The sequence below is a fragment of the Limanda limanda genome, chromosome 18 (genome assembly GCF_963576545.1).
Source record: "Limanda limanda chromosome 18, fLimLim1.1, whole genome shotgun sequence".
In the NCBI taxonomy this organism is placed as follows: Eukaryota; Metazoa; Chordata; class Actinopteri; order Pleuronectiformes; family Pleuronectidae; genus Limanda; species Limanda limanda.
Window position 1 is genome coordinate 22,359,539 of NC_083653.1, and position 27,156 is coordinate 22,386,694.

At 41.0% G+C, this 27,156-nt stretch overlaps 3 protein-coding genes across 4 annotated transcripts; 1 reads left to right on the plus strand and 2 right to left on the minus strand.

The window, feature by feature from the left end:
- Positions 1-1,780: 1,780 nt before the first annotated feature.
- On the plus strand, positions 1,781-9,095 carry ginm1 (glycoprotein integral membrane 1). The gene is made up of 8 exons (XM_061091035.1): positions 1,781-1,957; positions 2,126-2,197; positions 2,288-2,387; positions 3,044-3,198; positions 3,623-3,782; positions 3,859-4,088; positions 5,030-5,193; positions 5,334-9,095. The coding sequence occupies exons 1-8, from the start codon at positions 1,868-1,870 to the stop codon at positions 5,437-5,439; spliced, it is 1,077 nt and encodes a 358-aa protein (XP_060947018.1). The 5' UTR covers positions 1,781-1,867; the 3' UTR covers positions 5,440-9,095.
- A 619-nt stretch (positions 9,096-9,714) lies between these two features.
- katna1 (katanin p60 (ATPase containing) subunit A 1) lies at positions 9,715-17,245 on the minus strand. 2 transcript variants are annotated; one of them, XM_061091220.1, is made up of 11 exons: positions 17,181-17,245; positions 16,009-16,174; positions 15,784-15,923; positions 14,570-14,759; positions 14,240-14,355; positions 13,363-13,468; positions 13,129-13,287; positions 12,693-12,819; positions 11,885-12,019; positions 11,019-11,145; positions 9,715-10,606 (listed from the first exon to the last, which is right to left on the minus strand). In XM_061091220.1, the coding sequence occupies exons 2-11, from the start codon at positions 16,168-16,170 to the stop codon at positions 10,408-10,410; spliced, it is 1,461 nt and encodes a 486-aa protein (XP_060947203.1). In that variant the 5' UTR covers positions 16,171-16,174; positions 17,181-17,245; the 3' UTR covers positions 9,715-10,407. The 2 variants fall into 2 exon arrangements, with proteins under 2 accessions (XP_060947203.1, XP_060947204.1); XM_061091221.1 differs by having other exon boundaries at positions 16,009-16,212; positions 17,181-17,232.
- A 1,484-nt stretch (positions 17,246-18,729) lies between these two features.
- si:dkey-63b1.1 (B2 bradykinin receptor) lies at positions 18,730-19,788 on the minus strand. The gene has a single exon (XM_061091102.1). It carries the CDS (start codon positions 19,786-19,788, stop codon positions 18,730-18,732), a length of 1,059 nt encoding a protein of 352 aa, XP_060947085.1.
- Between the last annotated feature and the right edge of the window lie 7,368 nt (positions 19,789-27,156).

Genomic DNA, 27,156 nt, shown 5'->3' on the forward strand with positions numbered 1-27,156 from the left:
TTAAAGAAGCTGCCGCTTGAGGACCTGTGAGGCGTCTATTTCTCAAACTAGAGACTCTAATATACTTGTCTTCTTGCTGAGTTGTGCACCGGGGCCTCCAACCTCTCTTTCTACTCTGGTTAGAGTCCGTTTATGCTGTTCTCTGAAGAGAGTAGTACACACCGTTGTACGAAATTATCAGAATCTTTGCAATTTCTCGCATGGAATAGCCTTCATTTTTAAGAACAAGAACAGACTGGCTAGTTCTCTTTTTCTGGCCATTTTGAGAGTATAATCAAACCCACAAATGTGATGCTCCAGATACTCAGCTAGCTCAAAGGAAGGCCAGTTTTATAGCTTCCCTCACCAGCTAAACAGTTTACAGCTGTGCTAATATAATTGCACAAGGGTTTTCAAGGGTTTTCTAATCATCCATTGGTCTTCTAAGGCGATTAGCAAACACAATGTACCATTAGCACACTGGAGTGATACCATTAGAACACTGGAGTGATAGTTGCTGGAAATGGGCCTCTATACACCTGTGTAGATATTTCATTAAAAACCAGATGTTTCCACCTAGAATAGTCATTTACCACATTAAATGACTTTCTGATTAATTTAATGTTATCTTTATTGAAAAAAACTGTGCTTTTCTTTGAAAAATAAGGACATTTCTAAGTGACCCCAAACGTTTGAACGCTATATTAATTCCTCAAGTGATGTTATCAGCATTCCTACTTTACACCCTACTCCTACTATAACTTCTTTAAAATACTGTCACCATAACATCTATTCCTATTTGCCATCATACTCTGTGAAAAACCCCTGTATCCCTTAAAAATGCTCCTACCTCACCTGCTCTCTTTCCTCCATACTCAGTATTCCTTTTATCTTGAGACCCTTCACCCCTAACTCCCTCAGACGACTCCACATTATCACAATCGTCCGTCTGGAGAAACAAGTATGTAAGCAAACTGTTTCTCTGTGGACACAGTTTAAACTGACAGACAAACAGCTGTCCAAGGACCCACAAAACCACAGCTTCACTATAAGGGATTACAGGTCTTTCTCACAGAGTACAGTTGGGCTTGTCAATCAGGGGTAGAGGGGGTAGAGCAGTCCTCCTCTAACCATAGGGTCAGCACTTCGATCCCAGTCTTCCCCATTCCGCATGCCGAAGTGTCCATAGGCAAGGTACCTAACCCCAAGTCGCCCCTTTTCATTGAGAAACATAAATGCACTGTACGAAATTGGTTGAATGGCAATAGCTGTACAGTAAAGTGCTTTGAGATGTCAGCAGGACTAGAAAAGATCGATATAAATACAGACCATTATTTCCCTCTGTGTCCCGTACCTGCTACAACTCATAATGCTCCACTGATTCCTCTTCCTGACGCCCCTCACACAAGCCTGCCCCGTGTCCCCTACCATTCCAAGTGTTTAGTTAAGTGCACGATGCCCTAACCCTAATCTATAGCACCATTTCCTCCCTCCTATTTCCACCTCCTACCCTTTTAACTTCAACACTCTTCTGAATAGAATACAAATGCCTCTCTCTGTCCCACCTTTCTTGCCACATCTGACAATTTTTTTCTCTATCACATCTCTATAGTAATTTCCATTTCAAAATTTCCTTTCTTTAACACCTTCTTTTCCAATCGCCCCCCTCTCATGCCCCCTCGCCCCAACATGTGCTGGGACCGAAGACAGGTCACCTGACCTCCCTGACTCACTGTTACTGCGCTTCCATCTCTGACCGCCACGCCGACGGTCTTGATCTCGCGAGAAAACGATTTGTAAACGTCACTCGCATGCGCATTTAATGTATGTTGCTGTGTGTTGTTGTTGTTGTAGCTAACGTTTAGCTGCTAAGTTGAGTGAACACACAATGAAGATGTCCGGAGCAGCCCTCTGCGTTGTGCTTCAGGTTTTTATCTCAGTGGTGTCCACACAGTCGTCGCCCCGGCAGCTGAATACGGTGAGAAACAAGGCGGCTAACATGAGCTAACATGACACTGAGCGAATGAAGTTGCTGCTGTTAGCATAGCGTCACAGCTCACTGCTGGAGGACTGGCAGACGTTGTGGTGTTAACCCTCACGTCTCTCTTCGTTTTTGCTCTGTGGTTGTTATGATTGCTGCCCGTAGGAAACCATCTTGATTAACGTGACAGCAGGTACACTGGCGGACACACAGCTGCAGGATTCCAACAACTTGCAGGTACACAGTAAAAAACAAACTGAGGTTTCCTATGACTAAGGAAAGCTGAGCCATTGGCATAAACGCAGTTGTTGTTGTTGTTTCTTCCAGATCAATTTCAACATATCGGTGGGTGAAGAGCAGGTGTTGATCAATGACGTCCCAGTGGAGCTGTCAGGGGTCACCAGATTCACCTGTCAGGCTCTTCTCTGTGAGTTTCCTTTATCATCACATCAATGTGCACTGCTTATGTCTGATCCAAGTATTTAACCAACAAAATCACTAATTCAAAGCAAACTGGTACAAATTAAATACTCCTGCTTATCCATGTTACAATTCTGACTGTACATTCCACCAGCGCACCATGCTGCTCTCTCGGCGGTTGTGGAGAACCTCTCATTAACTTGCTGAACACAATCATACACTGCAGTTCATATCTAATTTGCGCCTTCTTGACCGCATACTTATATGTGTGTACTTATATGTTTACACCAGGATTAGAAACATATAAGTACACACAGAAATGCATGACCATCTATGCCCTGTACATATTGCGGTATAAATTATGCTTACCTCTCTCCATATTATATTTATATATACTGCCAGTGCTTTGAAATGTGCAAGTAATGTTTTATAAAAAAAAAAAATCTAATATCTAATATAAATAAAATACCTAGTCAGTCATTGTTGCAAATAATATATTTCCATTGGCATTCAATTTCTTTATGATAACTTTCTGCTGTTTAATTGATAGATCAATTTACCAATTGTAGGGGCTGAAATCGCATCTTCAAAATGTAATATTGTTTTAGTCGGAGACACATCCCAAGCTTGAAAATAGACTGGTTAATGATTTTTTTTCTCCAGTGGACAGCAACAATGGAAGCAGTGAGTTTGAATCTGGGGACATGGTGTCCACTGTCACCCGGGTGATGGTGAACCAGAACCGGCTGTACAGCAGCTCAGAGGAGGTGGTGGCTATACAGGTGTTCAGTGAAGTGATAGAGATGGAGGGCAAAGAGGTAGGCACCTTTCTGCAATGTAATGCTTCTCTCATGTGTCTTATTGTTAATAAGTTATTAAGTTATCACAATGTGTTCCGTATGAAAAACATTTGTGTAATTGTGTTGTCCCGCGGCTGTAAGTCGGTGTGGGTGAATGCTTCTGCAAAATGAGTAAATTAATATAAACATAAGAAAGATCCCAATTAGGTCACTAAAGTTTTTGGTCACTTTTTACATTGAATACTGGGTGAGTTTTACTGATAAGTTAGTTGCATCACTAAAACGTATTTTAGTGAGCCTACATCATCCCTCATTTGACACAATGTGTTATTTTTCCTATTTCTACATGACTGATCAAATCCTAAACTATCTTGTGTAAAACATTGTTTGTAATAGTTGTATGTGTATATGATTTCACACCATTTGGGGTTGAATCATTTAGGTCCAGCAGCCTGAGATGTGTGAGGTGAAGATCCTGATGAGCCCAGATTACCAGAAGCTTGCTCAGTTTACCAATATTTACCCAATTGGTCACAGCGAGATCTTCAGGATTCCCAGGGAAAATGACATGGTCGTCACTGATCCACCAAATCCTCAAAAAAGTATGAAAATATGTTGCCTTTTCTGGTCTTAATTACTGCAATGCAGAAAAACTTAAGCTTTATATTTTAAAATCAGATGAAGATCAGCTGATCTCTCAGACCACCAGCCAGTACCCCCTGAAGCACACAGAGACCACCCAGGAAGAGACTGCAGCTCCTGGAAAGCTCCCAGAGACTCCTCTGCGTATGGACCCCGACCTGCTGTATGACGTCAGATATGATGACAAATTCGATGACCAAGAGTCGAGCCAGCAAGATCACATTCAGATGAAGACTCCACCCAAAGAGCTAATATCATCTTATTCTGTAAGTGTAATTATTATTTATATATAGATAGATAGTACATTTACTTTGTTACTGTATATATGTACATTTCTTATGTATCTGTACATTACTAAAATCTTATCTTTGGGTAGGTGTCACTTTTACTCCACTACATTTATGAGCAAATATCTGCACTTTCTACCCCACTACATTTTTACAATGCACTGTGTTATATGTTTACATTATCTTTAGATTTTTTTAAAGTAATTTAATAGACCTTTGTATTAGGGAATAGGCTTCATCTTGCAACATAAAAATGTATTTAAAAGCAAGTACTTACTTACTTCTACTTAAGAACTTCTCCACCACTGTCAGCCCCACAATATCATGAAATGAGAGATTTTTCCCCATCAAAAGCCAACAGTCTTCACCACGGCCGACAGGGTGTCACATACTGAAATTCGAAATGTACATCAAACTTCTCACCAAAGCATTGTTCATAAAGTCTGATAAACATCTGCATAATTTAATATATATATATCAGTTTTAATATATCAGGAATCTGTTTCTTTCCAAGGCTGTTTACCACCTTTTTCCAATCTGAACCTCTGACCATCACTACATGTTAAGAACTACTTCTGCTCGTTGAATTGAATGGGTTTGGCAGGGATTCGGCTTTTGAACATTTTCCATACTTGCAGCTCATGACCTATGATTTCTCAGTCATTTTGGTTTGTTTTCTAAATGATAAATGGGCTGCGTTTATTTAGTATTTTTCTAGTTTTAATGACCACTCATGTGCTTTGCAGTATTAGTCATATTCAACCATTCACACACACTCACACACTCACACATTCATACAACACTCCTCTATCCCATATCATTTACACTCTGGTGGAACGGTGTCCTGACCAAGGAGTGTGGAACTATTGGAGCTAATTGGTGGCAGTAAATGCTCGTCTCTGTGTCCCCTCTGTCCTCAGGCCATGTGTCAGTGGATGGAGCAAGTGAGGGAGCGTCTGAGGCGCTTTTGCTCCGAGTCCCTGCCTCTCTTCTTCCTGGTGATGTGGGTGGTGGTGATCGGCGTTGTCGGATCAGCGGTCATAGTTAAAATCCTGGACATGTTTTTCCCAACATGTGAACACAAGTGAGTTTGTTTAATTGGGTTTATGTGCAAACAAATACTGGAATATATCTAGAATGTGTATTTAACCATGTGATCACTCACCAGGTGACCGCCCTGATTGGCTTCAAAATACCAAACTTTATGTCTCTCTCTTTTTTAAGGCACATTTTTCACATGAACCCTGTCACTCTCATGCCAGAGGATGAGAAGCACATACTGTTGGAGAGCATAGAAACAGAAGCAGAGGGAGAAGAGAAGAAGCCTTGAATAAGGATTGACTTGGCCATTCCCTTTACTTTCAATTTGTTCTTGTTTATTCTTTAACCTTTGCAACGTGTGTTACATTTCAGCATGGTTTTGTCCCTTGCTCATATTCAGATTTGTAAACCATCAGCTTTTCTCTTTAGTTACCCTCTAAACAACATTAGCCACAGAACAGGGGGTGGTTTGAATCTGTCAAATTGACAAACTCACTCTGCTGGTTTAATGCTGGTCCAGGTGATTCCCTCATATTGAGTCACATGGTCAAGTGGAACAGAAAGTGAGTGGGCTACAGTACTGGATCAAGTTGATACAATGTCTTGTCAGCTTGCAATATGGTGAATCTCACTGTGTTCCCAGCGGCTTTGCATTCAGCCGATTATTTGCACAGAAAACTCTTTGCTGGTATGATTTGTCAGACAGAGTTTGTAAAAAGATTATATTAAAACACAATTTCAATCTTTACATTTAATTATCTCAGTCCCAAGTTACCTTTTATTAGCAATGACCAAACTACTAATGCTTTTCCAACTTCCAAATTATTCCAGAACAAATTGGCTTATTCTACCAAATTTTTAGTCATTGTTCTAAATTAGAATGTCCATTTAATACCTGTTCTTTATGAAGATCATGTGACGCGATCCACAGCTTTGAGCTTTGAGCTCAGCTTTTAAAGAAATAATTAGACATTTTGCAAAATATGCAAAATTTCTATTATTCAGTTTGAGTTAGCTTAAACTCAGCTAGCCTAGTGCATGTTATCTATTCTATACGAAGATGGAAGTATACAACCATTTTTTGTGGGTGGCTATGCACTAAATAATTATTAGGCTGGGAATAGTGACTTTCTAGAGGTTTGTCTTCCCATGAGGCTGCCAAGACCGTCACGTTTCCAGAAAGTATTTTACAACAAATTTCATTTCGTTTAATGTGCACACAATCCACTGGTGGTCAGAGTTTATTATAGCTTTTAATCAAATTTCCCCACATGGCGTAATACAACTGCACTAATGCTATGTGTTTTGGGTAGATAGTCAGAGATGTTGCTTCACTCATTTCTGGTGCCTCCGCAGCCTCACTTGTATTGTTGCATAAGGGACTTACCGATATGTCGTAAATGTAGAGCAGGGATGAGGAACCTCTAACCTCTGGGCTTATACAGTTTGATCGTGCCTGTGTGGCAATTCAAAAAATACTAAAAAGTAAGCGAGAAATACAAAATATACTCATGATAGCGATGAATTTGTCTGTGTTAAAGGAAAATATCATTAAATAGTACTTACTTCAGGATGGTTTCTCCTGGCTGTATGTCTGTTAAGTCACAGTAACAACACACACAGAGCTGTTAGGGTTAGTTTCATCACTGACAAGCGTCATGGCAGATATCAAGATAATAAAAAGTAGATGTGGAATTTTTCATTTCTGACAAATTATAATGTTCTCATTTTAAGAGAGTGCCCTCTGCTGGACCATAGGCCAAACTATTGTTTGTTGACATAATGTTTTTTGCTCAAACACTTTGCAGGTGGAGTATTACATTTTTTTTTTCAAGCAGTGATCCAAGTCAGCATTGATTCTAGGAATTCCGCAGTTACTTTGTTTAAATGTAAACTAAAACAACAGATCACATCCTCAAAGTTTGAATATTAACTGTTGTGTGACAATTAAGGAATCTTGATTCACTGATACAGATCGAAAGCTTCATAGTTCCACTGTTTAGTCAAGGTTTTCTTTACAAGTATCTTCTTTCTTACTGAACAGCTAGAGAACACAGGTCAGAACAGACACTGTTTTAGGAGAGTTGATGTAAGTAGTGTAGGTTCAACAAATGACCTTTAACAAACTGAGCATTTTAGAGGCTGCATCCAGTGATTTAGAGTTTTTATGTTCACTGAAAAGAGTTTCTATATGTAGCTGCTCTGTGCATGTTTATCTCACATGTGTTTAATCTTAAATAGTACCCAATTGCTGGGAAAAAAACATCTGTAGATCAGCAAATGCACTACCGGGAGTTTATTTGAAATATATTTATTTTATATCCTGTCATCCTTTAATTGAAAACAAGATGAATACTTAAAACAATAATGTTTGAGTATGTTGTTTCTGATGAAGTAAGATAATACCTCATCACACTGTAATTTGTGATTGTGTCCCTCTCACACCACTTTCATACTGGATCTGATTGTCACTTCTGAGAAGAACACATCCTTTTGATGTCTATTACCCAATCATGAGGTTCACAGTGCCTCAGTGCCTGTTTGAGGGATTCTATTTGATTTTACTTTGGTTGACTCATGTTACTAACCAAGGAGAATGTAAGTGAATTTGTTGTTATAGTCTATGCACTCTAAATGTATTATTGACTGATGTAAAATATGGATGTGTTTGCACAAGAAAAGAAATCAAAGTGGAAAATATAACAGTGATTGAGCAAAAGCATAAATGAAATTCTTTGAGGTAAATTATTTTGATGTTTGTGGCTCCTACTACGAGTTTGGTTTGATTTATGTTTATTGGGTGAGTCGTTTAGGAGGTATTACATCTTTTGATTTATAGCAGCCACATTTTTAGTTGTTCAGTGGCGTTGTCTCTTAAATTGTGTTTTTCTGGAAGCACTGACACGTCATTCCAAGTTATTGAGCCATTTGTCTTGTTTGTGGTGCCTCCCAGCTCATGGCATTTGAGCTGCAGCATAAGGCATTGGATAAGAACAAGAATGGCACTCAGCAGAGTGTATACTTCTGCTAAGGATGGAAAATCCTACACATGATTGACTAGTAGCCAAAGAAGAAGGAAGTGCTCTCATAACCTTGACAATGTATTTGTGAGAAAACATAGTTAAAGTGAAAACATCCTGGATCTGCCCCTTACTCTGCATGTGCACCAAAATGTAATGGTTCTTCACAGGCCCAGCCACCATCCCTCCACCTTTTTTGGTTGTAATCGATTTAGAATTTTCGGGTAAATAAAACCAGCACCCGACACAGGGGGAAACAACTCCTTGATAGTGGTAACAAACTGGCAAAAACTGAATGAAGGCTCGACACCTTTGTTGTCAGAATCCTGATTATTGCAAAGAGGGTTGGTTACTTAGTTTTGAATTTGGGAATGAAAGCTTGAGTACAAACTGCATTAATTTTCCTTTAGTTTGTTTTTGTGGTAAAACTCATCGATGAAAAGTCAGATTGACTGAGATGATAAAGCTCCTATTAGAGCCTAGACTGGGGTCCAGGCAGGTGAATCTGAGTTTCATTACTTCAAAACTCACCAAAAGTCCACTGGGTTTTAGTTTTTCCAGAACCTTTGTCATGCTTGAAGAAAGCAGCACTCATAAAACATCAGCTTGTGTATCAGCCACAGGACACATCTCTGCCCAGGGTTCTGTTCAGCCGCAGGATGCATGATGTGCTGCATTAAGGTGCATGTGTAGCTAGTGAATGCAGTTTGCTGTTCTGTCAATGCGCTATACATTAAAACTAGGAAACTGCATGATGACTCACAAACCCAACCTGTTTCTTTCAAGTGTATGCCTGGAATTCCAAAATGACACACTCCAAACAATTAGGTGCTGTAGATGACAGCTACATCTACAGTAAGGCGAACAATGAGTCAGGCATGGATTCAGATGTGTTGAAGAATAAAACTAATGTGTTTTGATTTGAGACATTTGTGTGTGTAACTTGTGTAAACCTTGACTTCCTACTGATTCCTTTTGACCATAACTTCTATTTATTGTCTGATAAATGTGGTTGTGCAGGCTGAGAGAGCTTTGTCCAAAAAATTTGAAAGTTTTTCCAATAAGATGAGTCTTTAACTCATAACTTTTCAAATGACTAACAGCTTACACACAGTTTCCCATGAGACATCCAAAATAAGCAACAGGGGATTTAACATCTGTATAGTCACTATCATAAACCCATTGGACAAACATTACAAAGCACCGTCCATGAGATCAGTCTTTAAAGCTCACCTGACTGCTGCATATTTAGTGAAGGACTTAAAACTGTTATAAGTCAAGGCAAATATTTGTATTTATGTTGCACACAAGCAACACTTTAAATCCAACGGATACATGTGTGATTGTACAGTTCTGCCCATTGGCTGACTTGAGTTTGATAGCTAAAGCTGATAAACCAAGCTTCATGTGTTCCAACTATAACCACAACAGGATGCGTGGATCATCAACTGTCACAAGGCTCAAAATAAAGTGCAAACTGTCTCCAGCCAACAACAATCACACTCTAAATCCAGCCACTAAATAAACACACAGGTAAGGCAACGTTTATATATCCATAGAAATTGTTAACTTTATTCAATGAAATATCTTGCTAGTGTTGTGTTCATAAAAATCTCCAAAAATGTGACAGAACCACACATGTCCATAACTTTGTGAACATGTGTGGTTCTTGCTTTCAAAATAAGTGCATAGAAGAAAGAAAATAACTAAATAGGGATAACAATTGATTGGCTGTTGACTCAGTATCTCATGGTCAGGTACAATGGTACAAAGCAAACGTTAGGACACTTCGAAAGGCCAAGTAACAGTACAACATCTGTGGAAATGAACTCTACTGCAGGAACACACAAACATCTCATTTGTTGAACATGTTTGCTGGTTTAAGATCATAAAACATTGTTGCAATTCAATTTGCATTACGAGTCCATAACAATTTGGTATACCATGAGAAAAATCTACTAATACTTTCAGCCATTCATTCTTCAGTCACCTGTCTTTAGCCACCTGTTAGACTTGGACATTAACATGATGTACAATGGAAAGAGGTTCTAGTCAAGTGCATTTATTTACCTAATGTAATGGACGTTACCCTCTTCCATGTCACTGAGCTGCTTCTTAAATAAACATACAGCCACAGCCCTAAATGCACACAGCCATTCTAAAATACCCTTTTACATAGATTACGCACTCAATCCAGTGACGCACACATACACACAACTTGGACGTCTGCCTTTTTTTCAGCAGGACCCAAACTCATCAATCCACTTCTCATACTTCTCCAGGTCAGATGCAGACACAGATTTGGACACTTTCTTCAGAGCCGACTCAAAGTCCTCCATGGTGGTAGGCATGTGCATCTCATCCCGGGAAATGTTGCGGATTTCTTCTGGCGTCAGGCCCTCTATTCTTCGTCTCATGGCCATCAGAGAAGCATCCCTGCAGCATCAGACACAACTTTAGTTAAACCACTTTGAGCATAAACTTTTAATCACAGGAAATTCTCACATTCCACATGAATCCTTCCAGCCATTGCTGGAAGGATTCATTCACCCTTACCCTAACCCTATTTTACATGCACATTCTTAAAAGGTGGGTTCTATGTTTTAAGATTTGTTGTCTAATCATTCTGACTTCAAATTGACTAGAAGTTTAGAAACTCTAGAACTTATTCCTCTGAAAATGTTCTTCGATTTTAAAAAGACTATCAGGGTAGCTTTTAAACACAGTACACATAGTGGTGGACAGCAGAGAAATGAAGATACATTACAGTCACCTGTCATTGTTGTAGCTACAACACGGATATAGTTTGCAAAAACTTTTGTCAATTACTTATGGAGAATTGCTTGACCTGCAAACGTTGGTGATGTCGGCTCCTGAGTAACCCTCCATCTTATCTGAAATCTTGGCAAAGTCCACATTGCTGGTCAGCTCCAGTTCCTTCAGGTTGATCCTGAGCAGCTCCACTCGCCCCTTGGCTGCAAACATAGAGTGTGAAGTGAGTAGAGCAGCCAGTTTCACAGCCTGTAGTTGCCTCCACATAGACTGGGTTTACTGATAAAAATCTGGTCTAACAAAGCCTGGCACCCAAATACATGCCAGGGTAAAAACAAAGGTCATATAATTTGCACACCACTTAAACATAATGCTCATTTCTACTGCTTTGATTTCATAAATAAAAAAATATAATCATGATGATTACAACACTGCGTTGCTCGGAATTACTCATTCAAGTAATATCAGAGTATCATTGTCTTATTTCAGTTACTGTGTGTTCATGTGCGTAACCACTTTGCTTTGTCTTGCTTCGCCTTCTGCAGATCTCGTCAGTCTTTGAAGAAATACAGTAAAACAACACAATCACAGCTGGACGACTGCTTCACTGTGTTCTCCAGTAACAACATTAATTGCAAAGTTGTTTGAGGATGTGTACCATTAAAGATAGGGAATAATTCTGAAGTAGCTCAAGAGCATTACCACAGGCCAAGAGAACAGCCCATTCCTAAAAGGCAGGTTTACAAAAGGATCTGCACTACTAGTAATAATATTATTATTATTATAACTATTATTATTATTATTATTATTATTATTATTATTAACGAATTGCAGGCCAGATTACAGAGTTGGCAGTTAATTTCATTTGATCACTTCCAACAAAACACAAGTTATAGTATGTATGAAGACTACGCTGCTATACAGTAAAATAAATGACTGTACTTGAAGGTAGAGGGATGTAGATCCTCTTCTCAAGCCGTCTCCTCAGAGCTTCATCAATATCCCAAGGGAAGTTGGTGGCAGCCAGGACCATCACCATCTTTGACGGGTCCTCGTTTTCCGATGCTCCGCCGACACCTTAATAACAGCAACAACAGTGTGAAATGAACAAATGCTTACCTTAAGAGGATTCTGCAGTTTCCACATAATGCCGGGTTCACACCGGACGCGGAAGCGACGTCTAAGCGCCGCGCCACGCCAGGAAAGCCACACGCCTCCCATCCACCCCCCTGTTAAACCTTTTGCTGTTCCCACCGGACCCTAAATCGCCGCGTGGCGCCAAGGGTGCCTCGCGCCTTGCAGCGATCGTTTCAGCGTTGAGTCTATTTTATTCGCTCGCCGCGAGCATATCGCACCAGGAAACATCTGGCCTGGATTTCCCAATCACATTATTAAATGTCCCCCTCTACAGCCACACAAGCAGTCATATAGATAAAAAGAGAGAGGGGGGGGGGATACGTAATTCACCCTTGACACCCAACTTTGAACGGAGCAAACAGCAGAGAAGTTCTTGAAGATGGATGACATTAAATTAATAATTGAAGTGGAGAAGTACAGTGAGTTGTATGATCCTCAGAACATGTTGTATAAAACACCAAAAACACAAAATAATTTTTACTTTAGGCTGATAACAGCAATAGCATGTGAAATTATTAGCTAGTCGGGTGTGAACTCGGCGTAACAAGAATAGTGAAGAATGAATATATCATCTGACTTGGTGAATAGATTTATGATGTCATTAGCGTTATACCATCCATCTGCACCAGTAGTTCTGCCTTGACTCTGCGGCTGGCCTCATGTTCCTCTGATGTCCCTCTGCGGCTGCAAATGGAGTCAATCTCATCAATGAAGATTGTAGTGGGGGCGTAGAAACGTGCCTACATGTGGAAAAACATTTACTGTACCTCCCGACCAAAACAATTAGCTGAAAGAAATATTTATTTTATACTTCTTTACCACAATCATTTCATTCACTGTTCTCAACTAAGTATTATTTCATGCCAAGGAGAGAATGAGAAGAGTTTTTTTTCCTCAACTGTAAATTCGACGATGATTTTTTTTCTAGAAATGGCTTTTAAGATGTACATTGACCATCAAAGGGATACAACTTAAATGCTTCAGGTGTTATAATAACATGTAGAGTCTTATCCTTAAAAAACCTGACCACATAAATCATTTGATCTTACCATTTCAAAAAGAAGGCGAACTAGCTTCTCAGATTCCCCTCTGTACTTGGAGGTGAGAGTAGATGAGGAAACGTTGAAGAACGTGGTTCTGCATTCAGTAGCAACTGCTTTGGCCAGAAGGGTTTTCCCTGTGCCTGGAGGTCCCACCATGAGCACACCCTAAAAGTCAGAAAAGAGTTCCATGTAATAAAAAAAAAGCTACAGAAAACCAACTGAAGTCTCCTAAAGCTATACCTTCCAAGGTCTTCGTATGCCTTTGAAAAATGCTGGCATCCACATCGGCAACACAACCGCTTCTTTCAGGAGTTTTTTTGCATCTTCCAGGTCTGCGATGTCACCCCTACAGGTTAAAACGAGATTTATCAGTTCAAAGGAAGGCTAATCAGTCCACGTTAAAACACACACTACTTACATTTGTCCAAAGCTGCGAGTTGGCATCTTAGACATTATATTATATCCTAATCAAGTTTTTGGCCCCAATCCCAATCTATTTTACCATTGGATATCTGTCAAATAAGCAGTCCAATCCCAGACTTGAAATAGTTGGAAAAAATTCACTGAGCTTCACTTATTGATTTTGAGAATATCATCCATGACAGTGACATGAAGCGAAACACTCTCTCACTTTTATCTTTGCCAAGAGTGACTAACTGGTATCTGGTAAGTGACTTCAGATGAAAGGTTTAAGGCAGCTTTGCATCTCACAAATATACAATGTTTAACTATAAACTTGAACAATTGTTTATGGCTGCTTTAAATGGCTGCTCTGTTTATCAGTTAAGTACTTTATGTTGCAAAAAATGAATTCCACATCAACAGTCTAAGAACAGAGGATGTCATATGCAGCACAGGGGGGCTGTTCTTTCAGTTTCTAAAAAACTTCAAATAACACGTTTTAGCCTAATAACGCAGTAACACAACAACACTGAAAACTTTTGATTGTTTTTCCTGTTCAGGGATTAATTAATATTATTTCATCCCTGTCTAGTACAGAGAGGGTCCTGGAACATATTTATATATGACGTGAGATGAATAACAATAAAGATCACATTTAGGTTCATGTGTCCTCTGTAAAAATTAAGCCAATAAACAATGAATTGTAAACACATACCACTTCACGTTTGGATTCTGAGATATAATATCTCTGTCCAGAGCTTCCACTAGGTCTTTGTCATATCCTGTTCCATCAAACTTTTTCATCTCTTTGTCCTGGAAGTCTACTTTGTTCTGGAAGACAAACAAGAAACATTAAATATCACCACTGTGGTCTGTTTTCTCCCACACACAAAACTGGAAATACAGGCTAGACATGGCTGTAGGTACAAAAGCAGCATGTGGATACTGTTGAATCAACAATGCGAACGGTTGTGTCTGAATGTAAAGTATGTTGTGTAATATAACGAAGGTGAGGGTGGTTAATTCTTTTGAACATGTTGTTCACCTTATCATCCTTTGTTTTACCACTGGCTTCCTTTGCCTCTTTCTTTTCTTTGCCTTTGGAGGGTTTGCTTCTGTCCCCGTTGGCTCCACGTTGCCTCTGCTGGGCCCTCACAGCTGCGCTCAGCCGGTTGTTGGGAGGTTTGCTCTCTTTATGGGGGTTAGCAGGCCGCCTGACAGGACAGGGAGACTGTCTGAGAAGAAAAAGAAAAGAGGAACATGGAGCAACAAGCATAATACCTTTCAAGTCGAGCAGTATAGTAATTCTAAAGCAGACTTAAAAAATAACTGCTTAAATTACTTTTGTTTACATTGTGTACACAGAAAACATGAGGGTATACAAATCCTGTGTGTAGCAAATCAAAACCTTCCCCTGAGGAAACATAAAAGATATGAGACAATACATTGTCTGAGGAAATTGAAAAGTGTATTGCTGTGACTTATTAGTGAAGAAAAAAATAAACATCCAAACAGAGAGGCAGTGTGAGGTTTACAGGCCACCTTTCTAAAAGGGCAAACCAGAAACAAACCCGGCTCACATCAGGGACTCAGGTTTGCTAATCTCAATCATATGACTATGTCAGGGACAAATAGCTAATACAGAGCTTTCCCTGGGTTTCCAGGGGGTGTATGTGCCATCTGCTTCTGGGGGGTGGTGGTGGTTACAGAATTTTAAATTATTCCAAGGAAATTTTAAATTATTCAAGTTATTTCTCCTAAGGGTGTGAATCTATAAGCAACTTCCCTTAGGGCTATGATGTAATTATAAATCAATTTTTAAATCTGCTTGTTATACAGTATGCCTACTCACATACTCTACCAACACTGACAATAACTCCTCAATATATTGTCGTTGCTGCTGCCTTCCTCTCTATAAGACATTTTCTAATGTATAGGTTTAGGGCACCCGAGCCCTGCTCTCAGTCAAACAGACAGAGGGGAGGACAGAGAAGCCAAATCGTGGTAGAAAAACTGACACTTAAGTCATTTCATTTGTCTAAAGTGCTGTGAAACACAGGGCCTGGGTGTTATAATGCTGGGGAAAACTCATACATTTGTGAACAGTGAATGTGAAGAGTGAACTAGGGCTACAGTGTTAGTAAAGTCTGGTTTGGAACAATGAACAATGAACACAGAACATTGATTCAAACAGAATGAAAAGGAGATGAAAAGTATTATTATTATTAGTAGTTGTTTGTAACCAACCAAGCCCCATACCTCTGCTCCACATGTACAGGCCTGATATCACAATCATCGTGGTTACTGGGTTTAGCAGGCGCCGTGTCCAGCTGAAAGTTCTCCAGATTTGACATTATATTCTGCAGCTGTCGGCTCTCTTCACTAATTTCTTGCCACAGCTGAGGAACAAACACAAACATCAGAAAAGCCAACCTTCCTTTTCCTTTTTGACATAATATGAGATATAATTAAAGCCAAATTTACCTGCTGCCATTTCTGCTGCAAACTGCTGTCCTGCACAGTGTACACACACTTTTTGATCTGTTCAAGCAGTCCATGATAGAGAACACTGGCCGAGTTGTAGTTTCCCAGCAAAGCGTACTCACGGGCCAGCTTCAAGTTTTCACTGATTTCTCGTTGACTCATGCTGCTGTAGAAACAGACACAACATGTCAGCCCACCAGGGTTCTGCAAAACATATAGGTGGATACAGAAAATTCCAAACAGGTCAACTGACAGATTTGACTTACGTTTCTCCACTTTTGATAATTACAAAACAAAATGGTAATTTCTTTAGATAATCACTGATCGGATTCACGTTATCGATAATGTCACACTCAGACCTTAAGAAGTTGATTGATATAGACCAAATGTGATGGATACAAGTCACAAACTTGTCCAGTTATTTATTACCATATACCAGGTATCATGTTGGTGAACTCTAACAGCAATGTGTTTAGGTCCTAAGCTAATTTTCCAGAACTTTTCTTGCAACAAAATGTGGCTTGTCCTGAATGTAAAAAACATATTATCTAAACACACAGGAAGACCAGATAGTGAGAAACACATTTAGCCTAATCTTGACTGGTAAGTGATCCCTTAAATTACCCTCTGGTTCCACGCTAAACTGGTGTTGGCTGGTTAGACAACTACAAAAAGACAAGTAACCTTGACACAAAGATAAAAGTACAATTCGAAGGCATTTGCTCGCATTCCTTGACAAACACTTGAAACAGGGAACTAACTATTGCTCAGTTCAGCGGATTAGTCACAATGTTTGTGTCAAAATGCGACACAGAAGTCTGCACGTACAAGATGTGCGCGTCCCAGGTGTTTCAACAATGGCTGAAACACATATCTGTGTCTGTCAGGCTGCTTGTCTGTCAGGGTGTTTGTCCGTCAGGCTGTTTGTCTGTCAGGCTATTTGTTTGTCAGGGTGTTTGTCTGTCAGGCTGTTTGTAAATATACATGGAGCAGCAGCATTAATAAACCTCCACTCTGAAGTTCAAGCCGAGCGGTTGGTTTCCTTTCTCTCTCTCTGCTATAAAACATTATCTTAACAAAACTCGACGAACACAACAGTTCACACAAACATACGTAAGTTAATCGTTCAGAACACGAACAGGAAACCAGTTAGCATCAGCATTGTACTCAACTTTTCCCTGGGCTAACGTAGAGTCGTCCGAGCATCTGTTATGACGAGTTCCGCTGTGGAGCTTCAAACTGTGTCGACTGCACGGGCACGAGCAGCAAAAAACGACGTGCGCGCGGCTGGTAGCCACACGTTCACTGTAAAAATGTTTCAGCTGAGGGGGAGAAACAAGTGTTGACTTCCGTAGGCCTACGTAACCTTCAAAATAAAGTCGACTCACTTTTAAATGTTACTTTATTAAAAAGTTTGGTCAAAGCAGCTCTGTTGGTGTTTGTTCTCTCCAGCACGAGCAGACAGCTTCAATGTGGTAAAGGCCGGAAACACAAACTACAACAACTAAAGGTAAAACACAATAACAAAATCATAACGCAGACAGCTTCAATGTGGTAAAGGTCTGAAACACAAACTACAACGACTAAAGGTAAAACACAATAACAAAATCATAACACAAAAACATCACTCAAAATCATAACTGAAAAACACACAACAATTCACAAATCTTAAAAACATTTCACAAAACACAATAACAATTCAGAAACCTCAATTCACAAATAAACAACAACAGTTTACAAATTGCAACAACAATTTACAAAGCACAGCAATAATTCTCAAACACACAACAATTCCAAAAACACAACAACAATTCACAAAACCCAACAATTCACAAAAATAACAGTAATTCACAAACCACAGTAAATAAGAAAAGATTCTTGGAAAAAGTCTCACTTATAAACCTGAAAGTAATCGGATGTCTCACCTGCTGCTTCCTCTTTGTCATAACCTGCTACTCAGCCAGCCAGCTCTGCTACATGTTCCTGCTGAGACTCCTGTCTACCATTCTGTAAAAGACTTATTCAACTGGACTGTTAGTATTATTTATGTTTAAGAACTTCTGAATTTAAGCCTTTTAACCATCTCAAGTCTCTGCTACTGGATAAATCCTATTAATTCCACCTCCAGCACCATCAAAGAGAAAACACATGTTGATTAAATGACTTACAAATAACACAGATAGACAATTGGTTCTTTATTCAACTACTTTATTTATGAGCACAAACATTTTTTAAGATCAATATGCCCTTTCTTCAGTTGAATCACATAAGCATAATAGTGCAGGTCTGAATAGTCAGGCTACATAATAATACACATGGTGATAGACAGAAGAAGCATAGAGACAATAGACATAGTTATAGATCACAATGAGATACATCTTCAGCTCTTGTCAGTAGATATTTAGTTTCAATTGCAACATGAACCTTCAGTATTGTGCACTGGAAATTAAATCTTAAAATAATGATAAATATATATAATATATATCACAAAAACAAAATAATGACAAAGGCGACAAGACAAGGAAATGGAAAAGACAACAGGCACAGAGACACAAGGGGACAGTTGTCAATATTTTCACTATTTACATTACAATAAAAACCTCCATTGATAGAAATAAACATTATCTTCTGAAAAACATCAGATCAATGCATATCTTGTTGGGCCACCACACACTCCAGTTAAAGTGACATTAATTAGCACTGATTTTGTTGTTGTTACTGTCAGGAGTTTTCAAATTTTTCAATACTTATACGCTGTGTTTGATTTAGTGTATTCATTGTAATGAAGCTCAACTCTTTAAACCAGGGGTTCAGAGTTTTTCCAAACACCTCCTTTGACCTTCTCCTGAAATGTTTCCCCACGATGACAAACAGGAAGGGGTTAACAGCACTGTTGCTGTATGCCAGATATGTGGACAGCTGGATGCAGATGTCCAGGACATGACCCCAGAGGCATCCGGGTGTGACCTGGAAGTAATCCAAAGTGTCAAGAAACCGCATCACTTGGTGTGGTGTCCAGCAGAAGAGGAAGACAGCCAGCACAGTCAGGACCAAGTAGGTGGCCTTCCTCTCTGCCCTGAGCCCAGGGAGTCCGTTGGCTTCGCGGTTGTTCAGTGCAGCCACAATGTGACGGGTACAGTAAGCAATCACCAGAACTGGGATAAGAAATCCCAACACATTCCTGGTGATGTTGTGGTGCAACCTCCATGCTGGATGGGGGTAGACCAGAATGCAGGCATCAACCCCAGGATCCTCTACGTATGACATTGTGCGGAAGAGCAGGATAGGCAGACTGAAGAGGAAGCCCAGGCTCCAGACGCCCAAACAGATACGCTTGGCCCAGGCTGCTCTCCTCAGACGGCTGGGGCTCATGGGCTTCACCAGAGCCAGGTATCGATCCACACTGACCAGTGTGAGGAATAAAACACTGCAGATATAGTTCATAGAGATGGCCACATTGACTAGCTTACAAAGGACCTCTCCAAAGTCCCACTGGTAGCCTTGAGAGATGGTGACAGCCCAGAAGGGAAGGCAGGATATCATGACCAGGTCAGCAGCCGCCAGGTTCCCCAGGTAGATATCGGCCACTGTGCAGGGCTTCCTCTGCAGGCAAAACACACAGAGAACCAGGCCATTCCCCACCAACCCCATGACACTGATCAAACCGAGGTAGACTGGCTGCAGGGAGGACAGCCACAACCAAGCTTCAGTGTAGTTACTGCAGGGGTCTTGCTCTGTGCCCACAGACGGGACCAACCAGTCAGATGCATTCACAACCATTGGAAACTGTGGATGACAACGATTCTTCGTCAAACTGTCATATGCAAGCATAGAATATTACATTGTAACACTCATCGAAACAAAATGATCAATGTGATTTACAAAGGGAATAAATATATCAATTTAAAAATAGTTTTCTTTTTCCTGCAGTGGTGTCTGACTATGTCATGCAATCAAGAGAAAAGATTTAATAAAAATGGAGATGGAGGAGATAGACCGTCAGATAAACAGGTTGTTGAAGTAGTCAATGTGTGATATAATAAAAGCATATTTTTCTTTCACACAAACCTTTAGGGATGTTATTTATGCTGTGTCTTTTTGTGATTTCGAAAGGGCTGTTATTGCATAAAGTTGGAAGAACAAATTTCCAGCATTCCTGTTCATACTACATCTCCCTGATGAATGTTTCTGCCTCCCTAAGAAATTCCTGTTGAAATGAAGCATCGTTTATGAGCAATACAATCTCGATGACTCAGCTACTTTCCCTCCTTAGTCATACATGTGACGTATGTGGTTTCTTGACAATTTACACTTTTGGTGTCTGAGAATCTCCAGCAGACGGGAGAAGTTTGTCTTCCAAGATTTCTGCCACAAAGCCTTCACATGTGGCTAATGTTGTGAAATAGTCTTTTTAAAACCAAACCATCATCGTTTCCTGAATTTGACCAAGTCATTTTGTTGCCTAGACTTAACCAAGCTGCAAATGAAAACTGAAGCCAAAAAGCCTTTCTACCAGTGAGGCTTTCTGACAGTAAAGACCTCGAGGCAAACATAGATCAGAACAGCAGAAATGGCCTAATCACCAAACTGCAAAGGTTGTTTACTGCAGGGTCGGACTACACTAAAATGAAGAGCTGTAAGTTTAAATATCTAATGTGCATTCTACCAATTGATGCACTTAAGAAAGATTAGCCAAGAAATACACTTTCCTTTGTACTTCGTCAGAAGCTTCTGAAAGACTTACCTTATTTCCGTGGCTCTGTCCAATCCATCCAGATTGCCCTGATGTTCAGACCCTGCTGATAATCACCACAGTGATCGAGCCTGCTCTGAAGTGAGCACTGGGAGGCTGGTGAGTTTTATACGTGCAGACGCCAGAGATCATCAGTGTCGTCACACATTATCAGTTTTTTCCCCCACAGCTAGTGCTGTGTTCCGGCTCACCAAAATGGGATTCACAGTCCAGCAGCATTATGCTTTTACTTCACTCCCTGACTCAGTGATTGGTGATAAACAGTCAATTTAATAACAAGGTGGAACTGAATGTTTTCTTTGATGCTTGTCTCCATGAGAAAAAACAGATATTGGTCCGGCTTCCTGGATGATTTGGAGAATTGGAGTGAGAGAATTATATAAACTTCAGCAGCTGCTGAGGAGTCACAGCTGGATCAGAGTCAAAATATGAGGAATGTAGTTTTACTGGTAGATGTGTCCAGTTGTTTAAATGTGAACTAGAACAGCGCTTATGTGAGTCATGTGTTCTCAGCAAAAGTGTTTTGTGAAATGACAGAAAACACATATGCTGGATTATTGTAATTCATTATTATCAGGCTCAAGCAGTAAGTCGTTAAAGACTCTGCAGCTTGTCCAAAATGCCGCAGCACGTGTCCTGACGAGAACCAAGAAAAGAGACCACATTTCTCCAGTAAAAATTCTCCTCCTCACCTTTGAGGCCCTTAGTTATATGACGCCATTTTACCTTAAAGAGCTGTAAGTACCTTATCAACCCACTAGAGCACTCCGCTCCCAGAATTCAGGCTTACTTGTCGTCCCTAAAGTCTCTAAAAGTAGAGTAGGATCCAAAGCTTTCAGCCATCAAGCTCCTCTCCTGTGGAATAATCTCTCACTCTCAGTTCGGGAAGCAGACACCATCTGTATGTTTAAGAGTAGGCTTAAAACCTTCCTTTTTGATAAAGCTTATAGTTAGAGCTGGTCCAGGCTTGTCTTAGACCTGCTCTTAGTTATGCTGCTATAGGTCTAGAATGTCGGGGGACACACGACACACAGAGCTTCTCTTTCCAGCTTCTCCTTCCTCTTCTCAAATCATTATCACATAAAAGTAATTCATATTCATTTCATTTGATATGATCAAGTGACATTTTTTTGACTTGACTTCTTCCCCGGAGTCCCTTTGCCCTATCGTCCGCCACATCGTGGATTATGGTCTGTGGATTGCGCATCAGAGATCGTAATGGTGGATCCAGTTTGACGGATTCTGTATCGTGCTGGCTGATCGTAGTAATAATAATGGCGGATCCTTTATCGTGTTGGCATCTGATAATGGTGGTGGACCACGACCGAGGTGGCAGCTGATGATGGATCCTAATTGGCGGCAGTGGACAATGACTCTGGACTATAATGGCATCAGATCTTGATAGTGGATCATGATCTTGCTGGCTGCTGACCATGGACTATGATTGCAGCAGGACTGCTTGTATTTCTCCTCGGATACTTGACCATTGCTGAAAATGACCTATCAATTTATTGACCTTCAGTTATCCTTCAAAAATGTTTATCCTTATCAATGCTGCTTGTAGCTGTCGCTATGGCTACGGCAATGTGTTATTGTGACAACACCGGAAGTACAAGTACAATTGTCATTTGATTTTCATTTGTTATTTTTATGTTTATTTTATTACGTTAAATAAGTTAATGATGGAAAGTAAATTGAGTCTAGTTCATGGTTCTGCTGTCAATCTAAATGATTAAAGGTCAAAGTCAAACGCCACCGGAAATAGTCAGTGAAGTCTGAGGCTGGAAGTGACGCACTTTGTTTACCCAAGTACGTCGAGAGAGAAAGAGACAGAAAGAGTTGAGATAGGACTATCTACTACTGGATAAGCAGGCGAAACGGTACTTATTCATAATATTGTATGTAAGTATTGTGTATTGAATTAGAAACGTCCGTGAAAATAATGTATGTGAAATGTGTTTTATGTTGTTGCAGTTTTCACGGTGTTCCATATCTTCAAAGAATAAAGTGATTGTGGACATCAGTACGAGGCGTATAGCGTTTTTAACCAGGGTAGATACAGTGAAAACGTGTCCTAATCCATCACGAGGCTTCCGAGTGCGGCGTTGCTTCACGTCCCGGCGGGGAGGAGCGGCGGTGTCTGCATCCTCCGGCGGGCTACGGGCTACCGACCGGGAGCTACATCGGGCGGCGGTGCCTTCATCCCGCGGCAAGCTGCCGGCCAGGAGCTGCATCGGGCGACGGTGCTTTCGTCCCGCAACGGGCTGCCGGCCAGGGTCTGCATCGGGCGGCGGTGCTTTCGTCCCGCGGCGGGCCACCGGCTGGGAGCTACTGCGAGCGGTGGTGCGTTCATCCTGCTGCGGTGGAGGGCGACATCGTTGCTTTATGTCCTGCAGCAAGCTACAGGTCTCTGGACACTAAGTGGAGCAGCTTCAGTCTACAACTTGGTCCACAGGTCAGACAATGCAATTATAATGCCTCAGGAAGTTGATGGATAGAAGGTTACGGTTTTTAATCGTAACAACCACGATATTAAAAGGATTCTGAACATAAAAAAAAAAAAAAAAAAAAAAAAAGGGATATATGTATATATTGAATGCTCTGATAACTGCAATTGTTTGTTGTTTGCTAAATTGCATAAGAAAGTTAATCTCAAGTGCTAACTAGGTATTAAGGGTGTCATGTATTACTGTAGGTGTTATTTGGTTAATCTCTGCTAATTACAGCCATCATAACTTACCTTACTTTCTCCATATGGTAGTTCTAAAAGGTTAAAAATGTCTAAAAATGGTGATAATCAGTCTGATGTCATGTCACAAGGGCAAGATGCAGGGGAGCTAGATGCAGAGGAGCTAGATGAGGGACAAATTAGAAAATCCTCTTGTGAAAGACGATTAACACCTAAAATGCAAGAACTGAAAGAACAAGAGTTAATTTCAAGGCAGAAGAAATTTAAAGCAACATATGAGAAATGGAAAAGTACTGTAAGAGACATTCGTACAAGGTTGAAGCAAGATTGCTCTGAAAGTGACATGTATAACATGATGGATGAAGCTGAGAAGCAGGACTCAGAGTTAAAGGAGCTGTATGATGGCATCCGACTCCAAGCCGCACCAAGTCAAGAAATTTGGAGAAAAGTTGATGCATGCTCAGCTGTGACAGCAGACTTACTGCAATTGATGAGAGTGCGCCTCACCGAAGAAGGAGGTGAGTTTGATGCTGAGGCAGAGAGACCAAGGTTACGCATGCTTCTTGATAATGAATATGCTAGGTCCATATATGGATCCACAGCCTCCAAAGTTACTGCACGCAGCTGCCACCATTCAGAGCAACTCTCAGAATCACCTAGCATTTCGGCTAAGAGGGCAGAAACAGCAGCTCAGCTGGCTGCAAAGAGAGCTGAAATTGACATGGAAGCTGTTATCGAAGTTCAACGTCAGCAGTTGAGAAAACTTGAGAATCAGAGAGACATTGATGTTATTCAAGCAAGGCTAAATGTTTACACTGAAGAAGAAAGAAAAGGAATGGATGGATCACACAGTCCTGTATGCGGCAAAGTTGATGATACAAACTCATTCACTCACCCCATCTCAAGTCAAGAACATCAAGCTGTAAAAAATGAGACATCCTTAGTCCAGGCATTACAGGAATCATTAGCTCTCACTCGCCTTCCAACCCCAGAACCTACCGTATTCTCAGGTGATCCTCTGAAGTTCACAGAATGGAGCACAAGCTTTGAGGCTCTTATAGAGAGACGATGCACCAACCCTGTAGATAGGATGTTCTACCTGCAAAGGTACATAGCAGGGGAGGCTAAATCCTTTCTAGAAGGCAGCTTCTACAGGAAAGATGAGGAAGCCTATCAACAAGCATGGGATAGGTTGAACACAAGATATGGTAATTCCTTTGTAGTGCAACGAGCCTTTAGAGAAAAACTTAATACTTGGCCAAGGATTGGTGGAAAAGAGTTCCTCAAACTGAGAGAATTCAGTGACTTCCTGCAAACATGTAGTAGCGCCATGTCTCTTATAAAGGGTCTACAAGTTCTGAATGACTGCGAGGAGAACCAGAAAATGCTGGCCAAGCTTCCTGAATGGGTGACGTCCAGGTGGAACCGCTACGTCACGGAGCAGCTGGATCGAGGCCAGGAGTATCCAAGTTTTCATGAGTTTGCTTCATACATCGCCAAAGAGGCACGTATTGCATGTAATCCAGTGTCATCCTTACATGCTTTAAGGCACTCTGCAGAGACATCAGTAAGAGAGGTGAAGCGCTCAAAAGCAAACACGTTTGCCACAAATATGAAAGCTCCAGTTTTATCAAGCTTCACATCCAAACCAGACCTTGGTGAAATCCAGTTGAGAGATACGGAGAAGTCAAAGAAATGGAGCACACCACTACAAAACTCAAACACGACCAGGTGTATTTGTTGTGGAGAAAACCACTCCATACATAGATGCACAAAGCTAACCGAAATGTCTAAAGAAGAAAAGAAAAAATGCATACACAAAAACAAACTGTGTTTTGCATGTCTAAGAAAAGGTCACAACTCTAAAGACTGTAGAAACAGAGCCATGTGTGGCATATGCAGAAAGAATCACCCAACTCCACTGCATGAAGATCGTTTCTCAGCAGACTCAAGGCAAAGTGCAGTTGAGGAAAGTACATCCTCATTATCATGCTGCGTGAATGGAGAAGGTGGGAGCACATCTATGATTGTGCCAGTGTGGATTTCAGCCCCTAAAGCTCCTCATAATGAAACCTTGGCATATGCCCTACTGGACACTCAAAGCAGTCACACATTTGTGGATCAAGAGGTGTGTGAAAGCTTCAGGCAGCGATGGAACCTGTGAAGCTGAAGCTCTCCACCATGATGGGGAAAGATTCAGTTGTGAAGAGTCAAAGAGTATGTGATCTCAAAGTCAGAGGTAACTCCTCAAACATTTCCATCAGCTTACCTCCAGCCTACACGAGAAACTTCATTCCTCTTGAACGCACTCATATTCCCACTTGCCAAACAGCCCAAAAATGGAAACACCTTGTCAACATGGCCGAGGAGATACCCCCATTAATGGACTGTGGTGTGGGATTATTGATTGGCTATGACTGCTCCAGAGCGCTAATGCCAAGAAGGGTCATCACTGGGGGTGACTATGAGCCTTACGCCATTAAAACTGACCTCGGTTGGAGCATTGTGGGAAGCGTGCCACAGAGTGTGAATGCTAAAGATGTGACTGGACTTTGTCATCAGGTATCTGTAAGAGAGCTACCACCTGTAACGCCATCTTCTATCATTAAGGCTCTTGAGTCCGACTTTGCAGACACCAAACCAGGTGACAAAAGCATATCTCAAGAAGATATTCGCTTCCTGCAGATCTTAAAGGGAGGAATCCAGCAAAACGAGCTTGGCCACCTGGAGATGCCTCTTCCCTTTAAAGTACGTCCTCACCTACCAGATAACAAGAAGCTGGCTTTGGCTCGGTTGAAGCACCTCAAAAGGAAGCTGGACAGAGACTCCAAGTTCAAAAATGACTATGTGAGGTTTATGGAAGGTGTTTTCAAGGATGGTGATGCAGAGAAAGTAGACATCCAACCAGAGCCTGGGAAAGTCTGGTACATCCCACATCAAGGAGTTTACCACCCCAGGAAACCAGACAAGATTCGGGTGGTTTTCGACTGCTCTGCAAAGTACGAAGGCACCTCATTAAATGATCATCTGCTAACAGGACCCGACCTTACAAATGGTCTCACAGCTGTACTGTGTCGCTTCCGTAAACATCCCATTGCAGTCATGTGCGATGTGGAAAAAATGTTCCACAGGTTTCATGTCAGCGAAGAAGACAGAGACTATTTGCGATTTCTTTGGTGGGAAAATGGGGACACAAACTCAGAACCCTCAGAGCACCGCATGAAGGTGCACCTGTTTTGAGCATCATCTTCCCCTGGCTGTGCCAATTATGGCATGAAACACCTCGCCAGTCAAAATGAGAAAGAATGCCCCTCTGCAGCTAGCTTCATCAGGAAGCATTTCTACGTTGATGATGGCCTCATAAGCGTGAAATCAGTTGGCGATGCAATTGAGTTAGTAAAGGAAGCTCAAGCTCTGAGTGCCAAGGGAGGGTTGCACCTTCACAAATTCCTTTCCAATAACCGAGAGGTACTCGACTCCATCAACAATGCAGAACGCGCTGTAGAGGTGAAAAATGTCGATCTCAACCATGAGGAATTACCAGTGCAAAGAGTGCTTGGTGTAAGATGGAACATTGAAAGCGACAGCTTCTCCTTTAAGGTGACACTTGATGAGAAGCCAGCAACACGACGAGGGATTCTTTCAATCGTGGCCTCTCTATATGACCCTCTAGGGTTTTTAGCGCCATTCATACTTGAGGGTAAAA